This window comes from Chroicocephalus ridibundus, chromosome 6 (assembly GCF_963924245.1).
Source record: "Chroicocephalus ridibundus chromosome 6, bChrRid1.1, whole genome shotgun sequence".
Classification (NCBI taxonomy): Eukaryota; Metazoa; Chordata; class Aves; order Charadriiformes; family Laridae; genus Chroicocephalus; species Chroicocephalus ridibundus.
The window spans coordinates 37,169,243-37,197,143 of record NC_086289.1 but is presented as its reverse complement, the minus strand read 5'-3'; the positions used below and the strand labels follow the sequence as shown (position 1 = coordinate 37,197,143).

The 27,901-nt window shown below is 57.2% G+C and overlaps 2 protein-coding genes across 3 annotated transcripts in view; both read left to right on the top strand.

The window, feature by feature from the left end:
* Positions 1-10,063, top strand: part of UNC5B (unc-5 netrin receptor B) — a 58,024-nt gene extending 47,961 nt beyond the window's left edge. Inside the window, exons 6-17 of one of the 2 annotated variants that reach the window (XM_063339338.1) lie at positions 145-312; positions 912-1,076; positions 1,830-1,862; positions 2,933-3,127; positions 3,281-3,673; positions 4,115-4,202; positions 4,292-4,460; positions 4,584-4,817; positions 5,704-5,853; positions 6,131-6,295; positions 6,387-6,568; positions 7,064-10,063. In XM_063339338.1, coding sequence (XP_063195408.1) covers positions 145-312; positions 912-1,076; positions 1,830-1,862; positions 2,933-3,127; positions 3,281-3,673; positions 4,115-4,202; positions 4,292-4,460; positions 4,584-4,817; positions 5,704-5,853; positions 6,131-6,295; positions 6,387-6,568; positions 7,064-7,229 — 2,108 coding nt within the window. In that variant the 3' untranslated portion in view covers positions 7,230-10,063. The remainder of the gene's footprint in view (positions 1-144; positions 313-911; positions 1,077-1,829; positions 1,863-2,932; positions 3,128-3,280; positions 3,674-4,114; positions 4,203-4,291; positions 4,461-4,583; positions 4,818-5,703; positions 5,854-6,130; positions 6,296-6,386; positions 6,569-7,063) is intronic. The other variant, XM_063339339.1, reaches the window with a different exon arrangement.
* A 4,083-nt stretch (positions 10,064-14,146) lies between these two features.
* SLC29A3 (solute carrier family 29 member 3) lies at positions 14,147-23,996 on the top strand. The gene is made up of 5 exons (XM_063339347.1): positions 14,147-14,562; positions 17,779-17,861; positions 18,784-19,010; positions 20,553-20,715; positions 21,432-23,996. The coding sequence occupies exons 1-5, from the start codon at positions 14,314-14,316 to the stop codon at positions 22,099-22,101; spliced, it is 1,392 nt and encodes a 463-aa protein (XP_063195417.1). The 5' UTR covers positions 14,147-14,313; the 3' UTR covers positions 22,102-23,996.
* The last annotated feature ends 3,905 nt before the right edge of the window (positions 23,997-27,901 follow it).

Sequence of the window (27,901 nt, the reverse complement as noted above, 5' to 3'; positions counted from 1 at the left end):
GTGATTTGCGTTTCGTGAGGGTGAGCTGTTCCAGTGTCACACAAGATGTAAGGACAGAAGGACTCGGTGAACCCTAGGCTTAGCTCCAGCCCCTGCTGAAATGGGCTCCGTTGACGTGTTAACGCTGTCCATCTCCTCTTGCAGTGAACGGTGGCTGGTCCACCTGGTCTGAGTGGTCTCCTTGCAACAACCGCTGTGGCCGGGGCTGGCAGAAGCGCACCCGGACGTGCACCAACCCCGCGCCGCTGAACGGCGGCTCCTTCTGCGATGGGCAGCCTTTCCAGAAAATCACCTGCACCACCCTCTGCCCAGGTAAGGCAGGTTCAGAAACACTGACCGTCCTCCAGGTTGCACGGTCCAACTGTGCTCCTGGTGCTCCCCAAGGAAACAGTGGCACAGGAGACCGGTTTGAAGCATCTTTCAGTCTGCCAAAACCTGAAAGGGCTGGAGATGTCTGCAGAGACATCCCGGTCTCTCCAAGGAGACAAGGGCTCAGGAGACTAGTCCAAAGCATCTTTCAGTCTGCCAAGACCTGAAAGGGCTGGAGATGTCTGCAGAGACATCCTGGTCTCCCCAAGGAGACACGGGCTCAGGAGACGAGTTTGAAGCATCTTTCAGTCTGCCAAGACCTGAAAGGGCTGGAGATGTCTGCGGAGACATCCTGATCTTCCCAAGGAGACAGGGGTTCAGAAGACCTATCTGAAGCATCTTTCAGTCTGCCAAGACCTGAAAGAGCTGGAGATGTCTGCAGAGACACAACAGGGCTGGGTTTGCTGGGGTAATGCTCCCTGAAGGAGCTCCTCTGGAAGCCCTGAGATGGGCATGGGCACTTTCTGCTGCCGGAGACATCCCAGCACTGGGGAATGGTGTTGAGAGGGTGTACCGACGTGCCTGTCTTTGGTGTCCCGCAGTGGACGGCGCGTGGACGGAATGGAGCAAGTGGTCAGCGTGCAGCACCGAGTGCACCCACTGGCGCAGCCGGGAGTGCGCCGCCCCGGCTCCCCGCAATGGCGGCAAGGACTGCAGCGGCGTGCTGCTCGACTCCAAAAACTGCACTGACGGGCTCTGCCTGCACAGTGAGTACGCTGGCAGGGACCGGGGACATGGGCAATGCTGGTGGCTTGGCCATGATGTTGTTGACCATGCCTCCAAGTTGACGGGGCGGGTAGCGGTGCTGCTGGCACCTGATTTTTAAACCTTGTCTTTATCAAGGTTTTTTTTAAGTGCACTTACCCCGTCCAAAGCTGGTTCTCAGCCGGTGGAAAGAAAGGTTTGGGGATTATTTCGGTGGGATCTGAATGTCTTCTGGAGCAGCCCTAGGTTTGGGGTCTCTGCTGAAATAAGGCTGGTTGTGGTTAGTGCGGGCAAGCCAGGGGGCGTTTCTCAGCCCCAGCACGAAAACATCTGACCCGGGTCACCGCTCGGTAGAGCTCTGCGGCAGCAGCTAGGAAAAGTCCCGATGATGATAATAACGGTGCTGTTAACGCTCTGAGCGGGCACACCGAAGGCTGAGCAGCCGATGCTGCCACCTGCTGCCGTCTGACACCATCGTCCCCTTTAACGCTGCCACGGCCAGAAATGCCCGAAGTCCTGTGAGATGGGGACATGCGCCCCGGGGGCTGGTCGGGCATATGGACACCCTCATCACCCTTGCTTCTACCTGGCTTTCTGCATGCCCCGGGGAGCGATGCTGCTCCCCCGTCCCTCCCCACCACGCCGAGGTGCCCCCCAGGCTGCCTTCCCCCCTCTCCACCTTTTGTTTCACCTCATCCTCATCCTACCATCACCACCTTCACCTTTTGTTTTCTTACTTTTTTTTTTCCTAACAGATAAAAGAGTTCTAAGTGAACCCAAAAGCCACCGTAAGTGCTCATTTCATGGCCATTTTGTTTCTTTGCGAGGCACCGCTTTGGTTTTGTTCTGTTGCATCCATGGTAGGGCTCCTCGGCAGCTAGGGCTGGAGAAGGTTGGAAGAGGGAGCGACTAAAGCCCACCCCAAAACTCCCGTGTGCATTAAATCACATGCTCTGCTGGAAGCAATAAATAGGACCCGCTTTTGCACCCCCGCTCCTGTCCCCCTTTTTTGCTGCTGGCAGTTCTTGGGTGCACCACGACACAGCCGGTGTCACCCCACCAAAGCTACTCCAGGCATCGTCGTCCCCCCCGTGAGGATTCCCTTCCTCAGGGTGGGGGTGCATCAGGGTTCCTGTTTCTGGCATTCACGTGGGGGGAATTCGGGGATGGGGTGACACCTGCCAGAAGTGGGGTAGTCCTGAGGCGGTGGAGATCCTAAGGCAGTGGAGGTCCTAAGGCGGTGGAGGACAGGGCTTCACTCCAGCACAAAGCCACAGAAGCCAAGAGATGTGGGTGAGCGGGGAGGGAGGGAGGCGGATCGGCCGAGCCTGCTCAACTCCTGCTGCGTTTGAAAATGGAGAACCTTATGGCAGGGGAAGGGAAGATGGGGAAGCTGAGGGGAGTCTGTGTAGATACAGTGACACTCGATCTTTCTGGACAGATGAATAGCTCAGGTGCATATACATGAGACACATGGATAGGTGTTACGTTTACTCCTCGGGGTTGTTGTCCCCATTCGGTTGTGAGGGTTGATCACTCCATGAATCTGAGCTGTAGAAACCTAGCGTTTCTGGGGTTCTTCGTGCTCAGGTAAAGTTTGCAGGGGCCATGGCAAGGTGTCTTCCAAAGGTTTGAGGGGTTCACCCCCATCTTGTCCTCTGGCGTCACTCTGACTTCTGGACTGCTCTTAGAAAACAACCTCCATCCTCCTGCCACAGCCTTTCCAGCAGGCCCAGTACACGTCTTCCCCTTCGTGCCTATGTCCTGAGCCCGTGGTGGGGTTGGGGAGCACCGGTGGGTCTTGACATCCATTTCTGGTGCTCCTTTTTTCACCTCCCATGTCTTTCATCCCTCCCAGTGCTGGAGGCCACGGGCGACGTGGCCCTGTATGCCGGGCTGGTGGTGGCTATCTTTGTCTTCATTGTGATCCTCATGGCTGTGGGGGTGGTGGTGTACCGGAGGAGGTGCCGGGATTTCGACACGGACATCACGGACTCATCAGCTGCTCTGACCGGAGGCTTCCACCCTGCCAACTTCAAGACCTCCCGGCATGGTAAGAGCCATAGCCCACGCAGGTCCCGCTTGCTGCTTGAGCCCAGGCAGAGAGGAGGGCTTTCCACAGGCGTCTCTTCCAGTCAAGCAGTGCTTTTACGTCCCCTTGTTTCCACTGCCGCCTTCACCCCATCCGTGTTTTCTCCTCCCGCAGACAACCCTCAGCTGCTGCACCCCTCCATGCAGCCGGACCTGACGGCCAGCGCCGGCGTCTACCGTGGCCCCATGTACGCCCTGCAGGACTCCTCCGACAAGATCCCCATGACCAACTCCCCCCTGCTCGACCCCCTCCCCAACCTCAAGATCAAGGTGTACAACTCCTCCACCGCCTCCTCCTCACCGGGGCTGCATGACGGGACGGACCTGCTTGGGGGGCTCCCTGCCACCGGCACCTACCCAGGGGACAACACCAGGGACAGCCACTTTGCGAACGTGAGGAACAAAGCCCTGGGCTCACAACATCTCCTCAGCTTGCCCCGGGAGCACGGCAACAGTGCCAGCGGCACCTTTGGCTACCTAGGGGGGAGACTCACCGTCCCAGGCACCGGTAAGCCCCGGGCTGGGGAGGAGGGCACGTTGGGCGGCTGAAGGATGAAGGAGTTGCTCTCTTGCCAGCAGACTTGCCTGTTATAAGCAGCCCTTTGCTATTCCAAAGCTGGCTCAGAAGGAAGGCAGCAAGCCATTCCCAAGCCAGGCTTCTCAGGCTGGAGGTCACAGCCTCCTGGGACTTTCCTGGCCCGCTCTGCCATCAATCCAGGGCCAGTGCCTTGTGAAAAGATCCAACCTGTTGTTTTGCTTCCTAATGTGGTGGCCTGGCTCCTCCCTGCAAGCAGTACAGCTGAAGAACATCTGGAGATGTTTCTCCTGGAGTGCTCTGGGCTGCTCTAGCTCAGTGCTGTCCTTGCGTCACCAGCCGGGGTGGAGGGGTGGTTTGTCCCTGGTGATTTCTCCCTCGTTTTGTGACTAACGCCTGTGTGTGCCATGCTAGGGGTGAGCCTGCTGGTGCCCCACGGGGCCATCCCCCAGGGGAAGTTCTACGAGATGTACCTGGTCCTCAACAAGGCAGAGAGCGCCCTGTAAGTCACGCTGCGCCACCCGCGCTTCCGCTCTTTTTTGGCCACCATGAGGCTTCCTTTCCAACCAGTGTCCCCTCTCCCTTCCGCAGCCTGCCCTCCGAAGGCACGCAGACAGTGCTGAGCCCGGCCGTGACCTGCGGGCCCACTGGCTTGCTCTTGTGCCGCCCCGTCGTCCTGACGATTCCCCACTGTGCCGATGTCAGCTCCTCGGATTGGATTTACCAGCTGAAAACACAGTCCCACCAGGGAAACTGGGAGGTAAGGTGGGAACGCAGCCCTTGCAGCCGGTGAAGACCACGAGCGTTGTGGGACACAACCCCTACAAATCCCCCCTAGACGACAGGCTGACCCCCAGCCTTGATTTCCCATCTCTCCCTGTAGGAGGTTGTGACCCTGGATGAGGAGACCCTTAACACTCCCTGCTACTGCCAGCTGGAAGCCAAGTCCTGCCACATTCTGCTGGACCAGCTTGGCACCTACGTCTTTGTGGGAGAGTCCTACTCCAGGTCAGCCATCAAGAGGCTCCAGCTGGCCATCTTTGCCCCCACCGTTTGCACCTCCCTGGAGTACAGCCTCAAGGTCTACTGCTTGGAGGACACACCAGATGCTCTGAAGGTAATGTCACCTTGCGAGGCTGGCGCGGGCTGCCCCCGCTTCCCAAAGCAGGGCCCCCCAGGAGCAGACAACCTGATGCAACTGCCTGCAAAGTGACCACAGTGAAATAATAAGCATGTTTACTGCTTTCCCCCTCCTTCCTCGCCCTCTCTGAAGGAAATAACGAGGGTGTTTCTTAGCTCCTATACTGACCCCCCTTTCTGCAGACGTTACACAAGAGGTTTTGCTGCCGCTGGGCGGGTTTTTCTCTCTCCTGCGCAAAAAAAACTCCACTTGCTGCTGTGATTTGCCTCGGGTTTTCTGTAGATCCTGTTATTCCTGCATGGGGACGTGTCTCTCCCCTCCTCAGGGGGGTTTGGTGACATTGATAGCATCGAGTGCAACATGAGGAGCTCGAGTTTTGGTGCTTTGGCTGCCCGGCAACTGGTGCAGTGGCTGTTTAATTCCCCGTGACTTGTCCTGTGGTGTCAGGGTTGCTGCAGTGCCTCTAGGTGGAGATGTAGGCAGCGCTCTAGCTGCTGGGTTGCACTTTTTCTCCTCAGAGTTGCTGGTGGAATAGTGGGATGGTGTTAAAAACAGACTGAGTGGCACTCTTCATTGAAGGGTGCCATGCCTGACCTTTGTGTTGAACCTCTGCATCATCTGAGAAGGCATACAGAGATGTCCATGTGTTATAAAATTCAAGTTGTGTGTTGGGCTGTTATGTGAGAGGAGATGGCAAGTTCTTGGAGAACTTGTCGGGGTGGCAAAGGCCACTCTCCCGCAGGCTTGTTGCTGCTGCTGGTTCCTCTTGGCAGGAACATGCCTGGCTTTGGGTATGGAGAAGGGAGAGGAGCAGCCCCTGCTCATCTCCTGGGTCTCACGCCGCCTCTCCCGCTGCCCGCAGGAGGTGCTGGAGCTGGAGCGGACGCTGGGCGGGTACCTGCTGGAGGAGCCCAAGCCCCTGCCCTTCAAGGACAGCTACCACAACCTACGTCTCTCCATCCACGACATCCCCCATGCGCTGTGGAGGAGCAAGTTGCTGGCCAAGTACCAGGTGAGGGGCTGAGGCGGGGGCAGCGGGGACCCAGCCTGGGGACACCATCTTCAGCCAGGCACCACGGGGTCGTGAGTGCCCTGGTCTTGTCTCCAGAGTTGTCTCACAAAGGGATGGAGGAGGAAGGGGGACCGGTTTTCACATGGTCTTTCCTGGTGGGACGCTGTCTGTGGGGTCTCTTTGTCCCGTCTCATCCCCGTGGGGTGGCTGGAGGAGGCGGGATCTCCCACGGGAGCTCCGAGAGCCTTTGCTAAGCCCATGCTTTGGTGGTCTGCAGGAAATTCCCTTCTATCACATCTGGAGCGGCAGCCAGCGAGCCCTGCACTGCACCTTCACGCTGGAGAGGTACAGCCAGGCCTCCACCGAGCTCACCTGCAAGATCTGCGTCCGGCAGGTGGAAGGGGAAGGACAGATCTTCCAGCTCCACGTCACGCTGGGAGAGGTGAGCGGTGGGGAGGTGATGGGGACAGCAAGGGGACACACTCGGGAGCCGCTCTGTGCCTCAACATCTCACCCCGTCCTTCCCCTTGCAGCATGCCAGCTCCTTCGACACCCTTCGCTCCCACCACAGCTGTGCCACCACCACCACCCAGCTGGGACCCTACGCCTTCAAAATCCCCCTCTCCATCCGGCAGAAGATCTGCAACAGCCTGGATGCCCCCAACTCCAGGGGAAACGACTGGAGACTCCTCGCCCAGAAGCTTTCCATGGACCGGTGGGTCGCCCTGTGCTTTGCTTTCCCCTCCTGTGCCCTGGGCAAGGAGGGTCGCTCCAGTCTCTCCCTCCTGCAGTGCATCCTGCTAGGTTTTCTCCGGCTGTATAGCTCCATCCATAAATCATAAATACGGATGTAGCTATGCATAGTTACACCTGTCTATATCCACGCATCCACCTGTGCCACAGTCCGGGGTCTCTTGTTGCTTTGACTTGACCTTTATTTATTTGGGACGATGGTTGGGCTGTTCCTGGCTGGGTTCACCTCTGAGGACGGAAGGAAGGGAGGGTAATTCCAGCAAAGCAAAGCTTGCGTTGCTTTCGCGTGAATGCCTGCATCGAACATTGAAGACGATGTCCCCAGGGCTTCGGCATTTGCGTTGTGGCATTTCCATCAGGGTTCACGTGGCAAACGGGTTTGCTGCTCCAGCATCCTCCATCCCTCCACCCCCAAAGGATGCCGTGCCAACCTGCACCTCCTTTCTGCTCTTCGCAGGTATCTGAACTACTTTGCCACCAAAGCCAGCCCCACCGGGGTGCTCCTGGACTTATGGGAAGCCGAGCACCAAGACGACGGCGATCTCAACACCCTGGCCAGTGCCTTAGAAGAGATGGGCAAGAGCGAGATGCTGGTGGTCATGGCCACGGAGGGCGACTGCTGATGATGCTCCCCCACGGCTGGTGGGCCGGGAGGACCCAAACGGGGGGCGAAGGCAGGGGGGACGACCCTTCGCGCGTCCCTCCCCGGGCAGCGGCTGAGCAAGGAAGGGCCGAGGCCATTGCTCCTCCCTCCCTCCCCCCATCACTGTCAGCCTTAGAGACCCATCCTCAGCGTTTACAAGCAATTCAAGTGTTACGCAGCCTTCCTCTTCCTCCTCTTCCTCCTCCTCCTCCTCCTCCTCCTCCTCCTCCTCTGGGGCGGCAGCCGGCGGCGCTCGTGGCGTGAGGAGGAATTAGGGCTTCTCGAGTCGGGATGGGGGCTTTCCTTCTCCTCCTTCGTTTGGGTTCCCCTCCTCCTCCTTTAATAGCATTTCTGCGTTGAAGAGACGAGTACAATCTAGGCGAACGGCTTACTTAATAAGGCGAATAAGAAAGAAAAAAGGAAAAAAAAAAAAAGTTTCTTAGGAAACGCAAATAATTTATTATCCAGATCTTTGGATGAGTCCTTTTTTAAAAAAAAAAAAAAAAAAAAAAAGAAAAAAAGACCAAAAAAGGACAAAAAAAAAAAAAGAAGACAGATTTATAAATCTTTTTTTGTGCGTGAGAGCAAGAGCGTAGCTGCGGTCGGGGTGGCAGAGAGAGAGAGATTTAAGTGAACGTTCTTTTGTAGGGACGAGCGTGCGAAGCCAAGTCGAGCGAAACGTGTTTACATGTCCTGGCCCCCCCCGGGCAGTCCGTAGGGTGAAGTGCCTCTGCGCCCCTCTGCTTCGGGGCCACGGACACCCTCCCCAAGCCTTTTTTTCCTTGAAAAACTCCTCTTTCCCCAGCAGCACCCGGTGGGGCGAGGGGTCCTGCCCCCATGAGGGACGCTGCCCTATTTTTAGAGTTCGGGGTGGGGGTGGGGGGGAGTACATCCAGAAATGGGTATTTTTAATGAATTCTTCCCCTGCCGTCGTTTGGGGGAGCTTTTTAGGATGACGACGCCTTCATTTACATAACTTCAGTGCAAACCAAAGATTTCAGTCCTGCACCAACCTACCGACCCACAGGCCAAAGGGGGCTCTTGGGGTTTTTTTTTGGGTTGGTTGGTTTGGTTTTGGTTTTTTTTTTTTTTAAACCCACCGGGATTTTGCAGTGAGTATCCCGAACCTGGGCTTGGAGCGGGGTGATGAGCAGCTTGTGAAGGGCTCTGGGGAGAGCAGAGGGCTGGCGGGCCGGGGTGCCCCTCGCAAACCACGTCGGGCTCGGCTCCCTGCGCTCGCGCCAGGTGTTTGATGCAGCATCCCACCGGGGGTTCGGCAGGGGAGAGCGCGGGGTCTCCAATTTGCAAGCCAGGCTGAGCGTGTGTGGGCAGGGGACGGCACCGTAAGCAGTGATCGGGTTCCCATCCTCCCATCGCGGCTGCTTTTTGGACCTGTAATGGGCTTTTTGTCACGACGGAGAAGTTGTGGGGTGAACGGAAGAGTCATCGAGGGGTAGGCAGGGACGAGGTTCCTCACAAAGATGCGGTGTCTCAATGAAGGGTAAAAATTTAGATTTGCCTGCGGATAGAAATAGTTACTCAGCGAGTGCTATATCTTAGAAATGTGTCTGTTTTTAAAAAAAAATAGGAAGGGGATGGTCAGCTCAGGATTAGACTAGATCCCGTGGCAAGGCTGTGGATTCTCCATCAGTGGAAGTATTAAGAGTGGGGTCTGAGAGCAGGTCCCACTCCGGGCTGCGATGCGCCGTGTCCTGGCTACCAAGCCCTGGACCGGTGTCATGGGGTGCCCACAGCATCCCACAGCATCCCGGGGACCGGAGCAAGCTCAGGGAGCCCTGCCGAGAGCGAGAGCATTGCCTTCGTGGGGCGGCTGAGGGTAGGGGGGTAGTTTTCGGTATTGCTGGGACTCAGGTTTGGTGCCTCTTGGCAGCTCCCGAAGCAGCGATGGGACGGGAAGGGCTGCTCCCTGTCGCATGTCGGGGTCCCCAGGTTTCGGTTCTTGATGGGGTTTTCCAGGCTGTGGGAGAAAGGGGACTTTCTTCATTTGCATTGGGTGGGAAGACTTCTGCTGGGTGAACTCCTGTGTCCTGTAGGAAGGGTTTTATCTGTCCTTTAGGTTGCGTTTGAGCATCCGATTTCTGACCCCCCCTGTCTCTGAGCTGGGGCTGGGGCTGGGGGGGGAGGAAATAAGCCAATTTGGAAAGAAATGAAGAACCTGACGTATCAAACCGGCTGCTGGCGTTTTTATAGGGCTCCTTTCTCCGCGCCGCGGTGCTCTGCGTGAGACGAGAGGCTCTTCTTTCGGGTCGCGTTGAATCTCTCTCGCTGTGTCTGCTTCACTGGTCACTCCTGTCCGTCCATCCATCCAATCCCTCTGTCCCATCCCGCCCGTGGGCGCCTCTGCCTCCATCCCCATCCTTCTGCGTTCCTCTTCCCCATCCTTTCGGTGGGCGGCAGCCGCCGGTATGCACCGAGGTGTGTGTTTAGGGGTGGGTTTCTTCCCATTTTTCACACCAGGGAACCTGCGTTGGGAGCGGGACAGGGGGCAGGCAGGGTTTGTCTCTCCCCCCGAGCGCCTGCACCCATCTCCCATGGGTGCCAGCTCCCAGGAGCCCTCCATGACCGGGGGGGTTTCTCCGGCCAGGCGTTTCGGCAAAGGCAAAGCCGCAGTCTGTGCTGTGCTGGCAGCGCCCGTCTCTTTGCTCTGCGATCCGTTTCCATATTTATATGTCCGGGGGATGGACCTGGCAGCATCCTCTAAAACCGCATCTTGTTTAATTCTGTAAACTAAAGAACTGTAAATAAAGTTTAGCATTCCTATTGTAACAAATTAATTTTTATGCAATAAATTATATTTCCTAGTCTAATAATAAAAAAAAAAATTAAAAAAAAACAACAAACCAAGAAATAATCTGCTCTCGTGTTCATCCCTCCCCAGTTCCGGCTGGGTTTCACGTCTGCAGGGACTGGGGTCCGGCTCGAGTGGCGGCGGGAGGATGCTCCGACCTCTTGGTGGGGGGATGCCAGCAGCGAGAGGATGCTCCGACCTGTTGGTGGTGGGATGCCGGCGGCGGGAGGATGCTGCCATTGGAGTCCCTCTGGGAGGGAAGCTGCAGGGATTGATTCAGGGTTTGTATGGGACGCGCACAGGCGATGACGAGGCAGGAGAGGAGCGGTACAGCTGCGTCTCAGTGGGCTGAGCCACCATCTCCAGCAGTTCGTTGCCTTCCCCGAGGGATATCCCGCCAAAGTAACGTCCCTTCCGGGACCAGGACCTAGTTTGGGAGCAGGGGACAGCTCTGCCAGAGCAAAGCCGAGGCCAGAAGGGTCTGTGGGGTGAGGTGAGGGTCCTGCCGGCTGTGCCCACCCTCCCCTCGCCCGGCTCCTGGGGACAAGGTGCCATCAGGAGATGGCCACCTTGTCCCTGATGGGGGCAGGCACAGGGTTCTGTGACCGGTGAAAGAAATGGGGAAAAAAATGACTGCCCTGTCACCACAGCAATTACAACAGAGCTGTGCAAAGGCACAAAGCCCTCCCAGCTGGGCTTTCCAGCTCCGAGTCCCATGCTGAGGCAGATACCTTCTTGGAAGTGACCACCTTTTATTTGCATGTTAATTCCTTTAAGCTCAGCCTCCCAAGTTGCTTTCACTGGGCGCCTTTTGCGCCAACCCATCTTTCCAGGGGCCCAAACCTGTGGATAGCTTTGACCAGCTGGTGACTGATTTCGTCTGATGTTCTCCTGTTGAAATACTCGTCTCGCACGCTTCCCTGCAAAATCCAGCCGGCCCAAATCTTCTCTGCAGTTGCTAGGTTGGATTCGGTCCCCACGACAGGTGTGAAAGCGGCTGCGGTGCCATCGCTGAGTGCTGACGGATTTATTTTGCGGGAGCGAGGCCGCCCGGCAGCACGGGAGCGGGTCACATCGGGGGCTCTTTGACTTTTCCATTGCATGTTCAGGAAATTCCCTTTGAGCCGGTCGCGATGGATTTTACAATTGGCTCGCCGTGAGCTGCTCTCGCAGTCCCGGTTAACATATTTCACTCTCAACCGTTACTGATATGCCCTTTGCTGCATTACGCCTCCAGCGCGGTGGGAGCAAGCAGCGCTCTGGGATGCCCGCTATCCTTTTGGGATAACCCTCTCTGCTCCAGCACAGCTCACCTTGCTTTCAAACCAGAGCCAGCCCTGGATTTGGGGGGCTGGGGTGGAGGGGGAGCAGCCTAAACCCCACTTTGAGGGTGGAGGTGTCCCTAAAATCTGCCCTGGGTGGGGGTCTGCGTGGCAGAGGGGCTCTGGAGCGTGGGTGATGTTGACTCGAGGGGCCGTCACTGCATCGGCTGAGCGTGTTCCAGCTTTGTTTCCCCCGCTGGGCTGTCACGGTCCCTTGTGCCAATCCCGGGCTCTTCCCCAGCAGTGTGTTTTTGACATGATGGACGGCAGCAGGTGGGAAATACCAGGCGCATCCCTCGGAGCCGACGGGTTACTGGCTCCCGTGGGCTGTGCCATCTCCGCAGGTGCTTTCCCAGCCTGGCACGTCAATGCGGATGACAATCCCCAGGAGAAAACCACTGGGGAGGAGCCCACGTGCTCCTCTCAAGCCTTTCAGCACGTCGCCGGTGGGTTGGTCGCGTGCTTCTGCTTGTTTGCTCGCAAAACACGGGGAAAAAAATAAATAGAGCGTGCATATGTCTTGGGCTATTTTGACATCTGGGTGGCCAAGGCCACCTGATGTGCTCTCCTCCAAGGCTCGGAGAGGCTGGAGATAGGTGGTGGCCAGCTGTTCTTGTACTGGTGCTGCTGGGAGATCAGGTATCTACATCCACCTGCATTTGTCCCACAGGCAGGTTTACATGGAAAAAAAAATCCTCCAGACCACACCATCTTCTGCAGAAAAATGGAGACTATTTTCGCTTTGATGAAGAACAGCTGGATACACGTGTGATGGAAGAAAAAAAGCAAGGAAGAGATCCAGGTTGGTTATAATTACCTTAGCTGTTGGAGATGGGGAAGGCTAAAGGCAAACAGCTGGCAACGGGAAACATAAGGTGTAAAACTCCACTAATTGCCAGCACAAGCGCAAGCAAATTGGTGAAGCGCGTCTGAGCGTAGCGGAGCTACAGAAAAGCCGGGGCCCCACCAGTTTGTCGTTTTCCTGCGTGGCTGCCCGTGTGCCGGGGAGCCAAACCCATCCCTGGGGAAGGAAAAAGGGAAAGAAGAGCAGGGGAGAGGAAGGCGGCTAATGATGTTGTCCTTCTCAGTCCCTCAAGGTGAGTGTTAAAGTGTAGTTTGGAGCTAATTGAGGACTTTACACTGAAATTCATCCTAATGGGGCATTGCAGGAAACGAGTGGAGGAGGAGCTCGTGGCCCAGCTCTGGTAAGGGGTCCCTCACCCTCCAGAAGATGCTCCCCATTCCCAGCCCTCACATCCTCAGCAGTGGATGCTGCCGCTCCGTGCTGGGAGGACTTCCACCCAAAAAACCCCCCCAAGCTTTTATTACCCCCACGCCACGAGCCGGGGCTGTGAACAACACTGATTTTTTAAGAGCACGCTTCAGATTTAAAACTGGAGCTGCTTGACGAGAGGTCTGATGGTGAAAATAAGTTAAAGTAATTAAAAATAAGGGGGGGGAAGAGAAGGGAGGGAGAAAAAAGGGAAAAAACTAAAGGGGGAAAGGGGGGAGAACGGGGGGGGAAAATAGGGGGGAAAGAGGGGAGAAAAGGGAGGGAGAAAGAAAAAAGGGGAAAAAATAAATTAAGGGGGGAAAGGGAGGAAAAAATGGGGGGAAGGGGGGAAAAGGGGGAGGGAGGGAGAAAAAAGGGGGAAAAATAAATTAAGGGGGCAAAAATGGGGGGAAAGGGGGAAAAAGGCGGGGAAGGGGTAAAAGGGGGAGGGAGGGAGGGAGAAAAAAGGGGAAAAATAAATTAGGGGGGAAGGGGGAATAAAGGAGGGGAAGGGGGGAAAAGGGAGGGCGGGAGAAAAAGAAAATATTAAACTAAGGGAGAAAAGGGGGAGGGAAAGGGGGGAAAAGGGAAAAAAATAAGGGGGAAAAAAATAAGGGGGAAAAAGGGGGGGGAAGGGGGGAAAAAGGGGGAGAAAAGATGAGGGGAAAAGGGGGGGAGGGAGAAAAAAAGGGAAAAAAAAGTAAATTAAGGGAGGGAGGGGGAAGGACTTGCTGCACCGCCCCCCGCCCGCGGAGCACCGCCCGCGGGGCCGGGCCGGGGCCGGGGCGGAGCGGGGCCACCCCCGGGGGGGCGGAGCGGGACGGGACGGAGCGGGAACGGAGCCGGCGGGGACCCGCGGTGCGCCCCCCCCCCCAGTAAGTGCTGCGGGCGGGATGGAGGAGGGATGCAGGGATGGAGGGATGCAGGGAGGGATGCGGCGCTTCCCCCGCCCGAAATGGAAAGGGGGTGGCGGGGTGTGAGGTTGTTTTTTTTTTGCCAAAGCCCTGATTTCCGGCATTTCCCTCCCCCCCCGCCTCCCCCCGCACATGGCTCGGCGCTTCCCCGGGGCGAGTTTTGTCCCAGCCCGGCCGCGCCGTGGGTCCTTTACGAGCCCCTTTTCGGAGCCCTCGCCGCCTCGCTGTGCCCTCTCGTCCCCGGGCCCGCTGCGGGGGGGACGTCACTTTGCCAGCCCGATGACGTCATGCTTAACGAGCCATCTTTCGCAAAGCCCCGGGTGATGCTCCCTGCGTTCCCAGGCCGGCCCGGGAAGCCCTCTGGCGTCGCCGTTGGCTTCCAAACCCTTTCAGCATTCCCAGTTCCCAGGTCGCTCTGCTGGCGTTCGGTTAGTTTCCAGGCTGTTAATTGTTTACGGAGCCTCCTACACACTGCTCGGACAGGTTTCCTGCTCTGGCAAGGCCAAGGAAGGCGGGTTAATTATTAATTATGGATGGGGAACATGGGTGCTGCCATGCCATCCCCACCGTGACTCGGTCCCCTCTCCCGGGACGCAGCCGGTTCAGCTCACTCATCCGGGCGATCGCCACCCAAAGCGGGTGGGGAGCCGTGCACAGCGGCTTGCGGGCAACAATTTGCACCCTTCCCGCGAGCAGATCTTATTTTCAGTGTTTCTCTGCGTGTTTTTTTGCAGCCTGGCAGCGCCATGCAGCCGGCAGCCGTTGGCTTTCCCCCGGACGAGGAGCCGCTGGTGGAGGAGCCCTCGGGGAGCAGATACAGCCGGCAAAAGCCGAGTGACCGCTTACATGGGGCCTACGTTATTTTCTTCCTCTTGGGCATCGGGTCCTTGCTGCCCTGGAATTTTTTCATCACGGCGAAGCACTACTGGATGTACAAGCTGCAAAACTGCTCGGATGGGGCCGGCCCGGTGGGGCAGGCGGCATCGGATCTGCGCGTGAGTGTCCTGCTTTCAAGGCAGAAACAAAATCGGCTACTTTCTTTCCTCACTTGCTCCTTTTCCCTTCCGCTTCCCCAAAAGGCGAGTGAACTTCCTCCGGGGTTTTGCCTGCTGCAGACCTGGGGTAAGGGTTTATTTGGAGAGGACGAGTGGTCGAGAAAGGTGCTGAAAACCAAAAAGCAGATCGCTCCGTGGTCCATCTTTTTACCTGTATTTGAAGCGCTAAGGTTTAAAGCGCGTTTAAAAAATGTGGCTTAACCCGTCCCATCAGCAAGGCTGCCCTTCACGGGACAATTTCCGCAGTGCGAGATAAAGATCTGTTTGCGGTTGGGTTTTATTTATTTCTGTCCTTCATGCTTGGTGAGCCCCTGAGCTCACTGCAGGGCTCTCTGCTTTTCCAGCCGGAGCTCGGCCGCAGCTTCCCGCGGCCCAGGAGATAAATTGCCCTGAACTTCTGGCTCCGTGCTGAAGGCGTCGAACGCGTTTTGGGCGTTTTTCTGCCTCGTGCTGGCTGGTGCAGCACTGCGTTTGGAGGTGGCAGCAGGGCTTTGAAGGAGCACCAGCCCTGGAGCTCATGGCTTGCCGTAATCTCAAGCCCCCCGCCCCCCCCATCCCCTTGGATGCTTTACAGCTTTTCCTTCGGGATCTGGCAGGTGGGACTGGAGTATCTCCTTGCAGCGATAAACATCTGGCTTTTGGCATATGGGATGAGGAGCTTGTCACAGGGTGATTGATGAGTCGGCCTTGGGGCAACGGGCTTGGTGGCCTCTCGTTTTTTTTTTTTCCTCCCCCAAAAAAAGCCTTCCCTTGCTCCTGCTGCCGCAAGATTATTTCCCTGTGCCTCCCCCCCGCCCCCGCCAGCACCGACAACGCAACGCCATTTCTTTGTGTCTGAAGAAGTGTCGGCGCGATGAGGCTGCGTCCCGTCGCCGAGCTCGTTGAAGTGGTTTGGGCACATTTTATTTTTATATAAACACAGAGGCAAGGCGTGCCGCCCACGCTTTCCCTGGGATTGCTCACGCCGGCGCGGCATCCGCGGCCGGTTTGATTCTAACCGCTGTGCAGCCGGCTGCGCGTTTACTGGGGAGGGAGCGGAGGGCGGTCGGCGGTGCCTGTACCGGGATGCTGGAGTCCCGGTGTGCCAGTGGAAATGGAGGCGCTGGGTGGATTAAAGCGATGGAGACCAGGCCCCCGCGGTGCCCAAAGACTGCAAACAGGATGCCCCGGTGCTGGCAAAGCTGGGAAGGGCATGATGTCCTCCCACATTCCCTGCATCCCTCCCACTCCCCGCCGCTCCTACACCAGGTTTATCCGGGGCAATTCTTGAAAAAAACCCCTGTTTTCACGTAAAGTTATCCCAAGGTGTCTTCTTCCTAAAAACTCACTCGCAGCTGTGTTCCTGGTTGGATCAGCCCTTAACTTTGTTGAGATGTTTCTCCTCTTTCGGCACGGCCGAGGCGTGATGCTTTTCGCTTCCTCCGGTGAAAAGCAGCCTGGCTTTTCCGCGGAGGCTGAGCCTGATCAAAATCAAACCAGTCGGCCCCGTTTCTGGTGCACACTCCTAATTTCATGCCCCCCTGCTCCAGGTAATGCTCCGGTGCCTGCGGCCTCCACCGTGTCCTGCATTGCTTTTCCAGCCCAGCAGGAACCCATCTGCTGAGTCCGGCCGGGAATAGAATAAAAGCTACTTGTAAAAAAAGCACCTTGGTGACACCGGTGACTAATTTGCCACCACGACGCTTCGTTCTTGTTTGGGGTTTGTTTTTTTTTTTCCTAAGGTACGGAGTGCCCGGCGTGCAGCGTGGCAGCGTGTTTGAGGATGCTAATGATGTACAGGGTTAACACGGGGTCAGACACCTCCATTGCGCACCTGGGCTGAGGGGCGACACCTTCCTCATGGGAGGAAGGTGCCAAGTTTGCTTTGTGGGTTATTATTATTGTTGTTATTAACCAGGAAAGGGGCGATATTCTTTCAGTGCCTGCGTTTCTCCTCTAAAACCGTGTCGGTGATGGGGAGCTTGGCCCTTGTGACCAAGGGATGCCGGAGGAGACGAGCCGGCCAGTTGGGGGGGGGCTCAGCAGAACAGGAGAAGAAGTAGGTATATCTCCCGCAGCCAAAAATTTGCCCTGAGAGCCCGTCAGTGATGGGTGGGAATGCCGAGGCAGGGAGAAGAGTTCCCTCCTCAGCTGGATTAACACAAGAGGTGAGGTGAGGATGGAGCCAAACGTTTTTCCCTTGATCCAGGCATGGATAAAATTTGCCGCTGCTGCCTTAAAAATGTGCTTTTCCCTTTTTTCACGGAAACGACAGCATTCGGAAACCCTCCTGCCCGGCTTTTTTCCAAACCCGGCAGGGTTTGGCAGTGGGTGAGGCAGGGTGAAATTTCCCCGGGCAGCCCCGGCTCCTCAGGTGCTGGAATACTTGGTCCCCCGTCCCCTTCCCACCGCGGTGTGCGCGGGTTTGCGGGGAAGGACGAACGTTTCCCCGTAACGCAGCGTCTCTGTTAGATTACCCCAAGCGTGGATGCGCTTCTGCTTGGTGGAAAGCATTATAAAGGCTTTTTTCCCCCCGCTCCAAAAAAAAAAGAAAATTAACTTGGAAGTATATTACACATCCCTGGGCTGGTCTGGGGGTTTGTTTTAAGTAGGCTGATAAATAAGTCCTGGTTTTAGCAGCCAACTTTGCATTTGGCTTTGTCTTTTCTCCTCTAATTCCTCACACGGCTGTGGAGCTCTGAGCCCCCTGCTGCGCCGAGCCGCTGCCCTGAGCGCGGGCATTTGCGTCTCCGTCTGCATGGACCCTCCAGGAGCGATTATCAGGTTTCCCGTCGCTTACACTAAAGCTCCTGATAGGGAAGACTAAATAAACGAACGTGCTTGTAAACTGATTAAAAGACTACGATGCAAAGCTTGGGGCGGGGCGGGGGGGGGGGGGCAGAAAAAAGAAGTGATGTGCAGAGAAAAGGTGCCAAGTGCCTTCTGGCGCTGGGGCGCGACGTGGCCCCCATGGCTGCAGCTGCAGAAGATGAGAGCCCGTCGCCGTGGGGCGGGGATGGAGGTCATCCTCTTTGCAAGCATCTTCCTACCTGCTGGGCTGACTGCCCAGGCGTGCCCTGTCCTGCTCTATTTAGGACCCAAAATTCATGTGTTGTTCCCCCCCAGCTACCTTTTTTAATTTTTTATTTTTTTTTTTTTACTTATTCTTCCTGGCAGGACTTTTTTGAGAGTTACATCTCCATTGCTTCGACGGTGCCCTCGGTGCTGTGCCTGATTGGAAACTTCTTGCTCGTCAACAAGTGAGTGCTTCTCCCTTTCCCGGGTCCGTTCTCCGGCTTCAGATGTGGCTACCAGCTCCCTTGGGCGGGAAGCCACGGGGCATGTGGGGCATCGTGAGCGCAAAATCCCCTCGTCTGCCCCTGCCTGAGCCGCAGCCGGCTGAGATGAAGCGGGGCGAAGCGCCCTGTGCTGGGGGTTGGCTTGAGTTGCACCCGCTGTAAATAAATTCCTTGGCTAATTGCTTGGCAAATGATCTTAAAACAGCCATTGCTGTTACCGGCCTGAGCGGAGCTGGGCTCTCCCAGGCAGGATTGATGCCTTGCTCCAGTCCTGCCAGCCATTGAGCCGGGTTCAGAAGTGGAGCATCCCTGCCTTGGTGCAAGCTGGACTTTACACCTAAAACAGCCCCCGCTTCATTTGTACTGCTCGTTATCCCAGATTAAGCTCCTGCGGTGCGTTGGCGGGTGAAGAGGGACATCGTTCGTGGGCTTCATCTCTCGATCCGGGCTGCCGGCCGGGCTCCCCACCTCGCTGCCCTCTGTCCTGCCAGCCCGTCCAGGCTCCCACATGGGGAATAAGCAACCTCTGTGCTCAGACAGCTAACGACCTCAGGGGGACGTGCCTGGGATGGCTTTTACCTGGCCTGCTCTGTGCCCCGGGCAGGGTTTGTCGCTGCTCCGGCCATGGGGGTGGCTCCTGATTTCTGGGAGAAATGGGTATTTACAGCTCGGTCGGGCTTTTAGACTTCGTAAATCCTACTCGTGGCAAACGTGCAAATGGCAGAGTTAATATCTGAAGGCTTCTGAACAAAGACATTGCTTTGTATTCCTTGTCTCCCCCCACTTTTCTTTATTTTCTTTGATCCTTCTCGCGGTGTCTCCCGCATCGCGCCTCCACGCCGTAGTTTTAAACGCCGGGGTCTCTCCTTCCCCTTGTCCCCAGGGTGCCTGCCAGCGTCCGGATCCTCTCCTCCCTCTTCGTCATGCTGGCCGTCTTCCTGGTGATCACGGTGCTGGTGAAGGTGGACACCTCCGCCTGGACCACCCGCTTCTTCGCCCTCACCATGGGCTGCGTGGTCGTAGTCAGCGGCGCCTCCACCGTCTTCACCAGCAGCATCTTCGGCCTGAGCAGCTGCTTCCCTATGAGGAACCTGCAGGCGCTGATCTCGGGTGGGTGTCCCCCGGCCGCGCCATCCCGCGGGGGCCGTGCTCCTGCCTTTGCCGGAGCTGGGGGGTTGGTTTTCCTTTCCCTCCCGCCTCGGGTGGGTTCGTTTCAGAAACCCAACTTGGCCTCCAAGAGAAAGGGAAGTTGCCGAAGGAGAAACGCGCTCGGTCACATGAGCCGGTGCTCTGGTTTCTGTAAACACCCATGAACTGAAGTGCTGAGGGCTCAGCAGGGACGAGGAGAGCAGCCGTCCTTAACCGTCCCTGCCTGGGGGCGAGCTCGCCGCAGAGCAGCTGCGGCCAGCATGACGGCTGAACCTGGTCATTTGTTCTGTGCAGGGAGAAAAGGGGAAAGAGAAATGTCCCTCAGCTCCTCTCTCGGCAGCGTGGCCGGAGAAGGGCAATGGAGCTGGCAAGGGGTCTGGAGCACAAGTCCTGTGAGGAGCGGCTGAGGGAGCTGGGGGTGTTCAGCCTGGAGAAAAGGAGGCTGAGGGGAGACCTTCTCGCTCCCTACAACCCCCTGAAAGGAGGGGGTAGCCGGCGGTGGGGGGGGGGTAGGTCTCTTCTCCCAAGGAACAGGCGATGGGACAAGAGGAAACGGCCTCAGGTTGCACCAGGGGAGGTTTAGGATGGATACTGGGAAAAGTTTTTACACCGATAGGGCTGTTAGGCCTTGGAACAGGCTGCCCAGGGAAGTGGCGGAGTCGCCATCCCTGGAGGGATTTAAAAGCCGGGCAGATGTAGAGCTTAGCGACATGGTTTAGTGGTGGTTTTTGGCAGAGATGGGTTGGTGGCTGGAGCAGATGATCTGAAAGGTCCCTTCCAACCCAGGCGATTCTGTGGTTCTGTGATTTGCAGCTGGAGGAACCTTCAGCTTTGCCTTGTCTCCTCCTTTCTGTTCAGCATGTCCCTGCCTTTCCATGAGTGATGAAGGGCAGGTTGGGAGCCGTGAGTGATGAGCTCCCCGGAGGTTTGATGACATTATAAATGTGCTGTGGAACGGCTGGCAAACCAAGAGGGGAAGGAGGGAAAAAAAGCAAGGCAGAGAAATTTTTCCCGGGGCCGAGACAGGAGTGTTTTAATGAGTTTAGCCTGGTGGTGGAAATCACTGCGTCCCCGAGATGCCATACCTGTTGCCGGTGGCTTGGGTTCCCATCTGGGGGAGTGTGGAAGAGAGGCACTAATGATGGGCATTAATGGTGGAAAGCCGGGTTTGGGCTTTGGGCAGGGTTTGGACCTTCTCTGCAGGACTCTGCATGTGCAAGCCCAGCAGGTTGGGTCCCATCCTGACCCTGGCGCAGCCCCATGGTGCTGTTGGGAGGGAGCACGGGACGGCACCTGGGCTGTGACACAGTCCCGCTGATGGGACCTGCACCCTCGGCCGGGTGTGGGGACCAGCGTGTGGGGCAGGGGGGTGAGCTCCTTCCCCTGGGGGGATTTGTGCACCCCAGGAGGTCTTAATAAGAGGATGCTGCTGTTCCCGGGTTCCCCCTCTGCGTCAAAGTCCTCCTCACAGGAGGTCCTGCCGCCTCCATGTCCCCCGCGCAGGTCAGGCCATGGGCGGCACGATCAGCGCCGTCGCCTCCGTCATAGACCTGGCAGCGGCGGCCGACGTTACGGACAGCGCGCTGGCCTACTTCCTCACCGCCGACATCTTCATCGTCATCTGCATCATGGTGTACCTCCTCCTGCCCAGGCTGCAGTACTCCAGGTGCGTGCACCAGCCCCGGGGCATCCCACGAGCGCGGGCCGGGAGGGTTTGCTGCTACTGATGCCGAGGGGGCTTGCTGGGGGGACCCATGAGATGCATGCTATGCCGGTCCCTGCCCCGCCACCCCCCTGCTCCTCCCCCCGGCCCCAGCATCCCGCCGTGAACTCCAGCTCTGTGCCACCACCATCCACACTTCCCCATTTGACCGAAACCACAGACCGAAACTGGGCGACCGCCTGGCACGTGCTGAGTTTCTAGCAAACCTCCCCGGGGAAGGCCGGGGGGAGAGGGGGGTGCTGACTCCGAGCACTTCTAAAATGCGTGAAGTCAGCAGAGAGCCGTCACATGGAAGCAGCCGGCTGGGTAGGTCCCCGTAGGGCATCCATATCTACAACATCACGTGCTGATGTGTGCGACCCATTGGTGTTGTTGGTGCTTGCAACCCCCGAAACCACCTGGCCCCTGCCACAAATGCCTGCATGCAGTCAGTCCCCCCTGTGGACCACCGAGGGTGTAAAGCGTTCCCCGTGGTGGGGAAGAGGGAGTGGTGGGTCATCTCTTCGTATGAGGTGGGGGCTGGAGGCGCGATGGGGTCACTGGGCCCAGCAGACATCCCTGCATCGCCAACTCTCCTGCTCGCTCTCCAAATCTCGGTTCAGGTTCCCCCCCCCCACACACGCACTTGGCTAATAATCTCCCTCCTGCTCTTTTTCCAGGTATTACATGAGCAGCCAGATAGAGAGCCCATCTCTGGCCACCGTGCCGCCCGACAGCTCCATGGAGGATGAGGCAGAGCCAGGAGGCACCACAAATACCTCCTTCCTCGCAAAACGCAACAGCATCCCCCCGCTCCGCCCCATCCTGCAGAAGACAGCCCTCCTTGGCTTCTGCCTCTTCTACGTTTTCTTCATCTCCATCATCATCTTCCCTTCTCTCTCTTCCAACATCGAGTCGGTCAGCAAGTCCTCGGGAAGCCCGTGGAGCACCAAGTACTTTGCGCCCCTCACCAGTTTCCTCCTGTACAACTTTGCCGACTGGTGTGGGAGGCAGATCACCGCCTGGATCCAGGTGCCCGGCCCCAAGAGCAAGCTGCTGCCCACCCTCGTCCTCCTCAGGACCGTCTTCCTCCCTCTCTTCATCCTCAGCAACTACCAGCCCCGGGCTCACATCCGGACTGTGGTCTTTGACCGAGACATCTACCCGGTGGTCTTCACAGCGCTGTTGGGGTTGAGCAACGGCTACCTGGGGACGCTGGTCATTGTCTACGGCCCCAAGATCGTGCCGAAAGAGCTGGCCGAGGCGGCGGGGGTGGTGATGACGTTCTACCTCATGCTGGGGCTGGCCGTGGGGTCTGGCTGCTCCGTTCTCATTGTCCACCTCCTGTAGAGGAACAGCCGGAGGGGGGTGCCCTCGCTTTGCGGTGCTGCTCTTGGGTATTTAGAGGTTTTTTCCCCCCCCAAAAAAAGACAGGTACGCCATGGTTTTGGGGCAGGCTGCCTGTCTTGGGAGGGGGGGTTGCATCCAGGGGGGTAGTCCTCCTTCTGGGAAGGGGTGTCCCCTGTGCTTGGGAGGTCCTGTCGGACCTCTGTCTCTCCCCGGCCTAAATGGAGCAAATGGACCAAAAAAACCCTCGTTCTCCCCAGAGAAGCGCCGGGGGCACAGGGAAACCTGTCCCTCACCCCAGTGCCTGCGGGTGAGGGTGGCTCACTGTTGCCACCATACTGGTTTTAAACTGAAACCGGGGGCTTTTGAAGGCCCTGTGGGTTTTGGTGCCTCCCAGTTCAGCCCTGCAGCGTCTCAGTGGTCTCGGGGGCTCCCCCTTCATCACGCTGTGACCATGGCCTGAAGCTCGAGGGAATTCCAGCCCTGAAACAGCTTTCAGCAAGCGTTGGGAGCTGGGAGCAGCCGTGCTGGGGAGCAGGGCACTGTTGCGGGGGGGATTTCATCCACTCATCCCATGGAAAAGCGTATCTAAGGGAAACCTCTCCACTTGGACTCCTGCTTGCTTTAATTTTTCCAGATAAGAGGGAATGAGGGACTGCCCAGCCCCCAGCACGGTGCCGGGGCTGTACGTCGTGGCCAACCTGACACCATGTCTCCTGCCGTCACCGCGGTGGGACGGTTGTGGACACCAGCTTACCTGTCTGCAGCTGAGCCCAAGGAAAGTGAAACGCTGAGTGGCCCTAGCCTGAGGTTTTTAAGGTGCCTTGGTTCTGCATTGGGAAAGGTCTGTAAAAGGCAGGGAGAGCTATTAGGGAGGCTCTGAGGCAAGTGCCGCCTGGATTAAATACACTTACTGTGTTTATTTACTCAAACTGCGTGGATTTATGGTCGAGGGGAGGTGACCTGGTCAGCCAGGATGTGATGGCAGAAGTTGGCGTCGTGGCTGATGCCACAGGGATGCTATGTGGGAAAATACTTCCTTTAAGACCAGGCCGTTAGCGGATACTCTCTCTCGGCATCTCCTGCTTGACCCAGAAGCTGCTGGTCTGGGCTGCCAGCCCATCTCCTGGGTTGCCAGCCCTTCTCCTCGGCGTGTTGGGTGGCCAGAGGGAGGGTGCAGGGCTGGTGCCGTGTCCCCCGTGGCTTTGCTGGGAGAACAGCGGCATCGAGAGTGTTTATTGCCACAGGGTGACATGTGGGCTGGCTGGGTGGGTTTTTTAATTTATATAAATCCTTCCCAGTGTTTAGTTTGGGCTCGTTGGCAATACACACACTGTTTTGCTTTACGGCTGATTTTTATTTAAACATAAAATCCAGGCACGAGTGAGAAAATTTACAGGGTGTGTGGTACCGAGGAGCAGCTTTATGGCCCTTAGTCGTGTGGCTTCGGCAGGTTTGCAGCCCTTCAGCCCCCCAGGCTCTGCTGGGGGCCACTTTGGGCCAGCGGTGACCCAGGTTGAGGTCTGCCATGGCTTGAAGGGCAGCCCAAGGGCTGAGGGGAGCGATGCCTCCCAGCCTAGCCGGGTGCTGCTCAGGAGAGTAAGCGCTCCCATCACCTCCCATGGCACTGGAGCACTGCCTGGGGTAAGGCAATAGTCGCTCAGGGCTCAAAAACCCAAGCCAGCGCCGTATCGGCAACCAAAACATCCCTTTGTGGGCTTCAGTGCTTCCCACTTGAGAGCCTGCCCGCGTGGTCTGCTCTCCTGGACTCCTCCATTTCCCCCGGTATGATGAGATTCTGCTGGTTCGCTGGCTGCTCCGTCACGTTACAGACCAAATACCTCTTGAGACAGAGCTTAATTACCCGGCACCGTTGCTAATAAAGTCAATTCTTGATACTGTGCAACTGCTGGTGTCTGGAGTGATTTCTCTTGGAGATGCACGGATGCATGCGCTTCTAGTTTGCATCTTTCCTTCTGGTCATCCTTCTCTCTCCCAGCTTGGACTGTAAACTGGGAGAAATCATGGACAAGGGCCAGGTGAAGGACCCCTGAGAGAACTGCTTTGGGAGCCCCGCTATTCTAATACAATGTCTCCAAAGGAGCTGCAGGTAGGTGTGGTGGGCGTACGCACTGCATCTGCAGGGGAAGCGGGGAAAAGGGGGATTTATCCTTTGTCTTCCATGGTGGTCAGCTAAGGAAAGTTAGAGAAATGAGGGGAAAAATCAATACGGGTTCAAACTGGGCAAGAATCGGGTCTGAGTATAAAGCAGGGTGGTACAAAGTGTATATGTATGTATATGTATCTCTCTAAAGTGAGTATAGAGCTGGTGGGAGCACCGTGGTATGGGGATGGGTGCTGACGGGCAGGCTGAGCCATGGGCATGTGGGTGATCCCCCCGCAAGAGGGGACGGGTCATTTATAGAGCGTTGTGTGTAACGGCAGGGCAGCAGTCACTGCCCTGGGCTGCCTGGGCGAAGGCACGTCTGATGCTCGGCGTAGGCCATATCGAAGAGCTCCAGCTGAGAAAACGTGGAATGAGGAGGGAAACGGCGGTTGCCAGGCAGAACGAAGGATGCTGCGTCCTGGATGCGTTGGGCGAAATGCAACCCCAGGTTATTTCTTGATGGATTTCTGGAAGTGCTCAAGGCCAGGTTGGTCGGGGCTTGGAGCAACCTGGTCTGGTGGGAGGTGTCCCTGCCCAGGGCAGGGGGTGGCACTGGGTGAGCTTTAAGGTCCCTTCCAACCCAACCGTTCTGTGATTCTGTGAATGTATCTTTGCTAAGGAATGCAGCCACCGATCCTGGTTCCCAGTTGAGGAACAATGCCTGCTCCCTGCTCTACACCAGCATCGAGGTGGGACAGCCAGCAGAAATGCCGCGGGGGTCAAAACCCTACTTCATGGTATTTGGCCAGGAGGTTATACTTTTTTCTTCTAGGTCCCAAAGAGCTTTATAAGAGGGAGTTGCTCCCCAGGTCTTTGTTTGGACCTGGGCCCCCTGAGGTGCAGAAGACGACCTCAGGTCTGGGCAGGGCTGGGAGCTGAGCTGAGTCCATGGGCCTTCCTCACCTGTCCGAGACGGCTTCGATGGATCTTATCTCTTTAATTAACACCCTCCCCCTCAGCTGTTTACGAAAAATGAGCAGGGTTGTAAATGTTTTCACCATCTTCCAGCCAAGGAGAGCGGGTTGCAAGGCAGCCAGCAGGGGAAGGACCACGTGCTCTCTGCAGGGCTTGGCCCCTGCTCACCAGCGGGCGCAAAATGAGCGACGCAGGCGCTCGCAAGATTCATGAGGGCGGCCCCATGCAGTGAGGCTCCATCCAAGACGGGCAGGAAGCCCATGGGTGGTGCCAAGTGGCAGAGCCACCGCTTGCCCAGTGCTCGGGGCCGGCATCGCTGGCAAACGGAGATGGGGGATGGAGAGCCCCAGCTCTGCGGAGGGCTGGCAGCCCGGCGGGCACGGGATGCTGCGGCGGCCCCACGCTGGCTTCTCCAACAGCCTTTGGTGTCCAATCCAGCTGGCCGAGGGCAGAGAGGAAAGCTGTGAACCGGCAAAGCAGCCCCAGCGAGCCGGGAGGGCGCAGGGATGGATGGATGAAAGGGCAGGAAGCGGAGGAGACGCATCTGCTGCAGCCTCTGCTCCAAGGAGAGCCACTGAGCCTGTGCCCGACCTTTCCTCGTCCTCTCTCTCAGCTTCGTGGCGCCAGCTACTCCTCCCTGCATCAGAGCCGGAGCCTTTAAGTGTTGGTATTTGGGGCATTAAAGTGAAAAAACCCCACGCTCTAGGAGGGAAGAAAACTTTTGTTACGGAGCAATATTCACGTCCCATCAGTTGGAAGTGACTTTCCCTCTTTCTCTCTGATCTCCGAAGCCTTGTCTTGCTGGTCCCCACTGGGTGGAGTGCCCCACAGGGCAGAAATGCTGCCACCTCTCCATTTGTCATACCAGCCTTTGCATTGCAGAGGCTTCAGTGCAGCGCTCTTACCCTTTGGGGGGAAGAAGCATCTTTGAAACAACCTCGGCATCCTTCAGCATCACCTTGGTGGTGACCAAAGAGAAGCTCTGCTGCCTTTGTACGTGTTTTGGGGTAGGACTCATCTTCCCAGTGTTTTGCCAGCATGCACCGTGGGTCAAAAGCTGGAGTGGGATTCGCCTTTGGTGGCTCAACAGTGGGAGCAGGGGCTGCGAGGGCGACCGTACGTGGTACCCAGCAGGACAGGCTGATGCTCTCCAACTCCTGCCCCCCCAAAATGTCGCCGCCTCGCCCTCCGCAGACATGGAAAAAGACCGGTTTTAAGGTATTTTTTTTTTAAGCTCTTGGCCCTTTTTCCCCCTCCACACATGCTTGGCTGGAGCATGCCAAACTCTGCGGCTTTGCGGCGTGCCTCCGGCGAGCATCCTCCTGAAAGAGGGGCATCCTAGCCAAGGGCTCGAGGCGCCGGAGGTTGTCGTCTGCGGCGGGGGCTCGGGGAGGGCCACGGTCCCCAGCAGATGAGCCATGCTGATCCTGCCCCTCTGCAGGCGCCCCAGAGGGCGGAAAAAACCCCCCACAACTCAGCTTTGAACCCTCGCCAGCCAGCTGCAGGCTTGCCCGGCTGCTGTTCTCCTCCTGCATGTTTTATGGAGCAATTTGTACTATATTTACACGACGGTGATAAACAGTTTTTAAAATGGAAGCGGAGAAAACGCTGTTGAATGAATTGTTACAAAAAGGCCCTGTTTGCCATTCCAGCAGGGGGAAAAAAAAGGGATAAAAATCACCATCCCAGGGACACGCTGTTCGTCAGATCTGGGTATTTTTTCCCTTGATTTGTGTGCCTGATGTGAGGAGGAGAAGCCGCAGATGCATGCTGAATTCTGCAGGGAACATATGCACGCGTTTAAATCATTTACAGCATTTACTGGTGCAATTGTAAAGCACATTATTTTTCTGCATTTGTAATTAGGCTCCAAACAGATGGCGAAGGGCTGGAGCTTCTGATTAGACGGGCTTGTGCTCTGTTGGACGGCCCTGGGAGAAGAAAACGGAGCTGAGAAAGTTTTCTTTCCAATTTATCACGCCGTGGTGGCGGCGGAGGAGCCGGGGGGGGTTTACAGTAGCCGGGGGTGGCTGGGCACGGATTGCAGCCTGCCCAGAGTAGGATGGGCAAAGCCGAGGGAGCCGGCGGGTCTGGTCTCTCTGCCACTACTACTTGCTGGTGGATGGGGTGCACACGCGTATCCCCCCACCCCCACAAGCCACACGGCTCATCTTCCATCCCAGAGTTCGTAATCCCGCCTGGCTCCATGCTGCGCAGCGTCGGGCACCCACCAGCGCCGGGTGGAGGAGCGTCGGCTGTGACAAATGGGTTTAATAGGAAGCAGGAGGCTCGGGTTTGGGAAGGGGGCTTTGGAAGCGGGAGCGAGCTCCAGGCTCGTGGCTGCCTCCGAAGGGCGAGGGCATCTGCCCGGCCTTAGCTCTGCCTCTTCCCTGCCCTGGCCAGCCCTCGGCTTGGCGAGGCAGGTAGAGCTCTCCTGGGGTCGACCTTGGGAGCTTCTGCGGCAACGGCAGGGTGGCCGGTTGGATCTTCACCTCCAGGACCTGGCTCCTGTTTTAACTGCATCACCGCGAAGACCTGCTGGCCTTGCTTTTTGACCTTAAACAGAAGCAACAGCTCTTCATGGCCAAAGTGCAAGTACCTCCACTCCAAAGCAACAGGACAACGGGCTCAAGTTGTGCCAGGGGAGGTTTAGGATGGATATTAGGAGGAATTTCTTCACCAAAAGGGTTGTCAAGCATTGAAAGAGGCTGCCCAGGGAAG

Coding starts and splice junctions, on each gene's coding strand:
- SLC29A3 (XM_063339347.1), top strand. CDS start 14,314: ATGCAGCCGGCAGCCGTTGGCTTTCCCCCGGACGAGGAGCCGCTGGTG. Junction 19,011..20,552: donor CCTGCAGGCGCTGATCTCGG/GTGGGTGTCCCC, acceptor TCCCCCGCGCAG/GTCAGGCCATGGGCGGCACG. Junction 20,716..21,431: donor CCCAGGCTGCAGTACTCCAG/GTGCGTGCACCA, acceptor CTCTTTTTCCAG/GTATTACATGAGCAGCCAGA.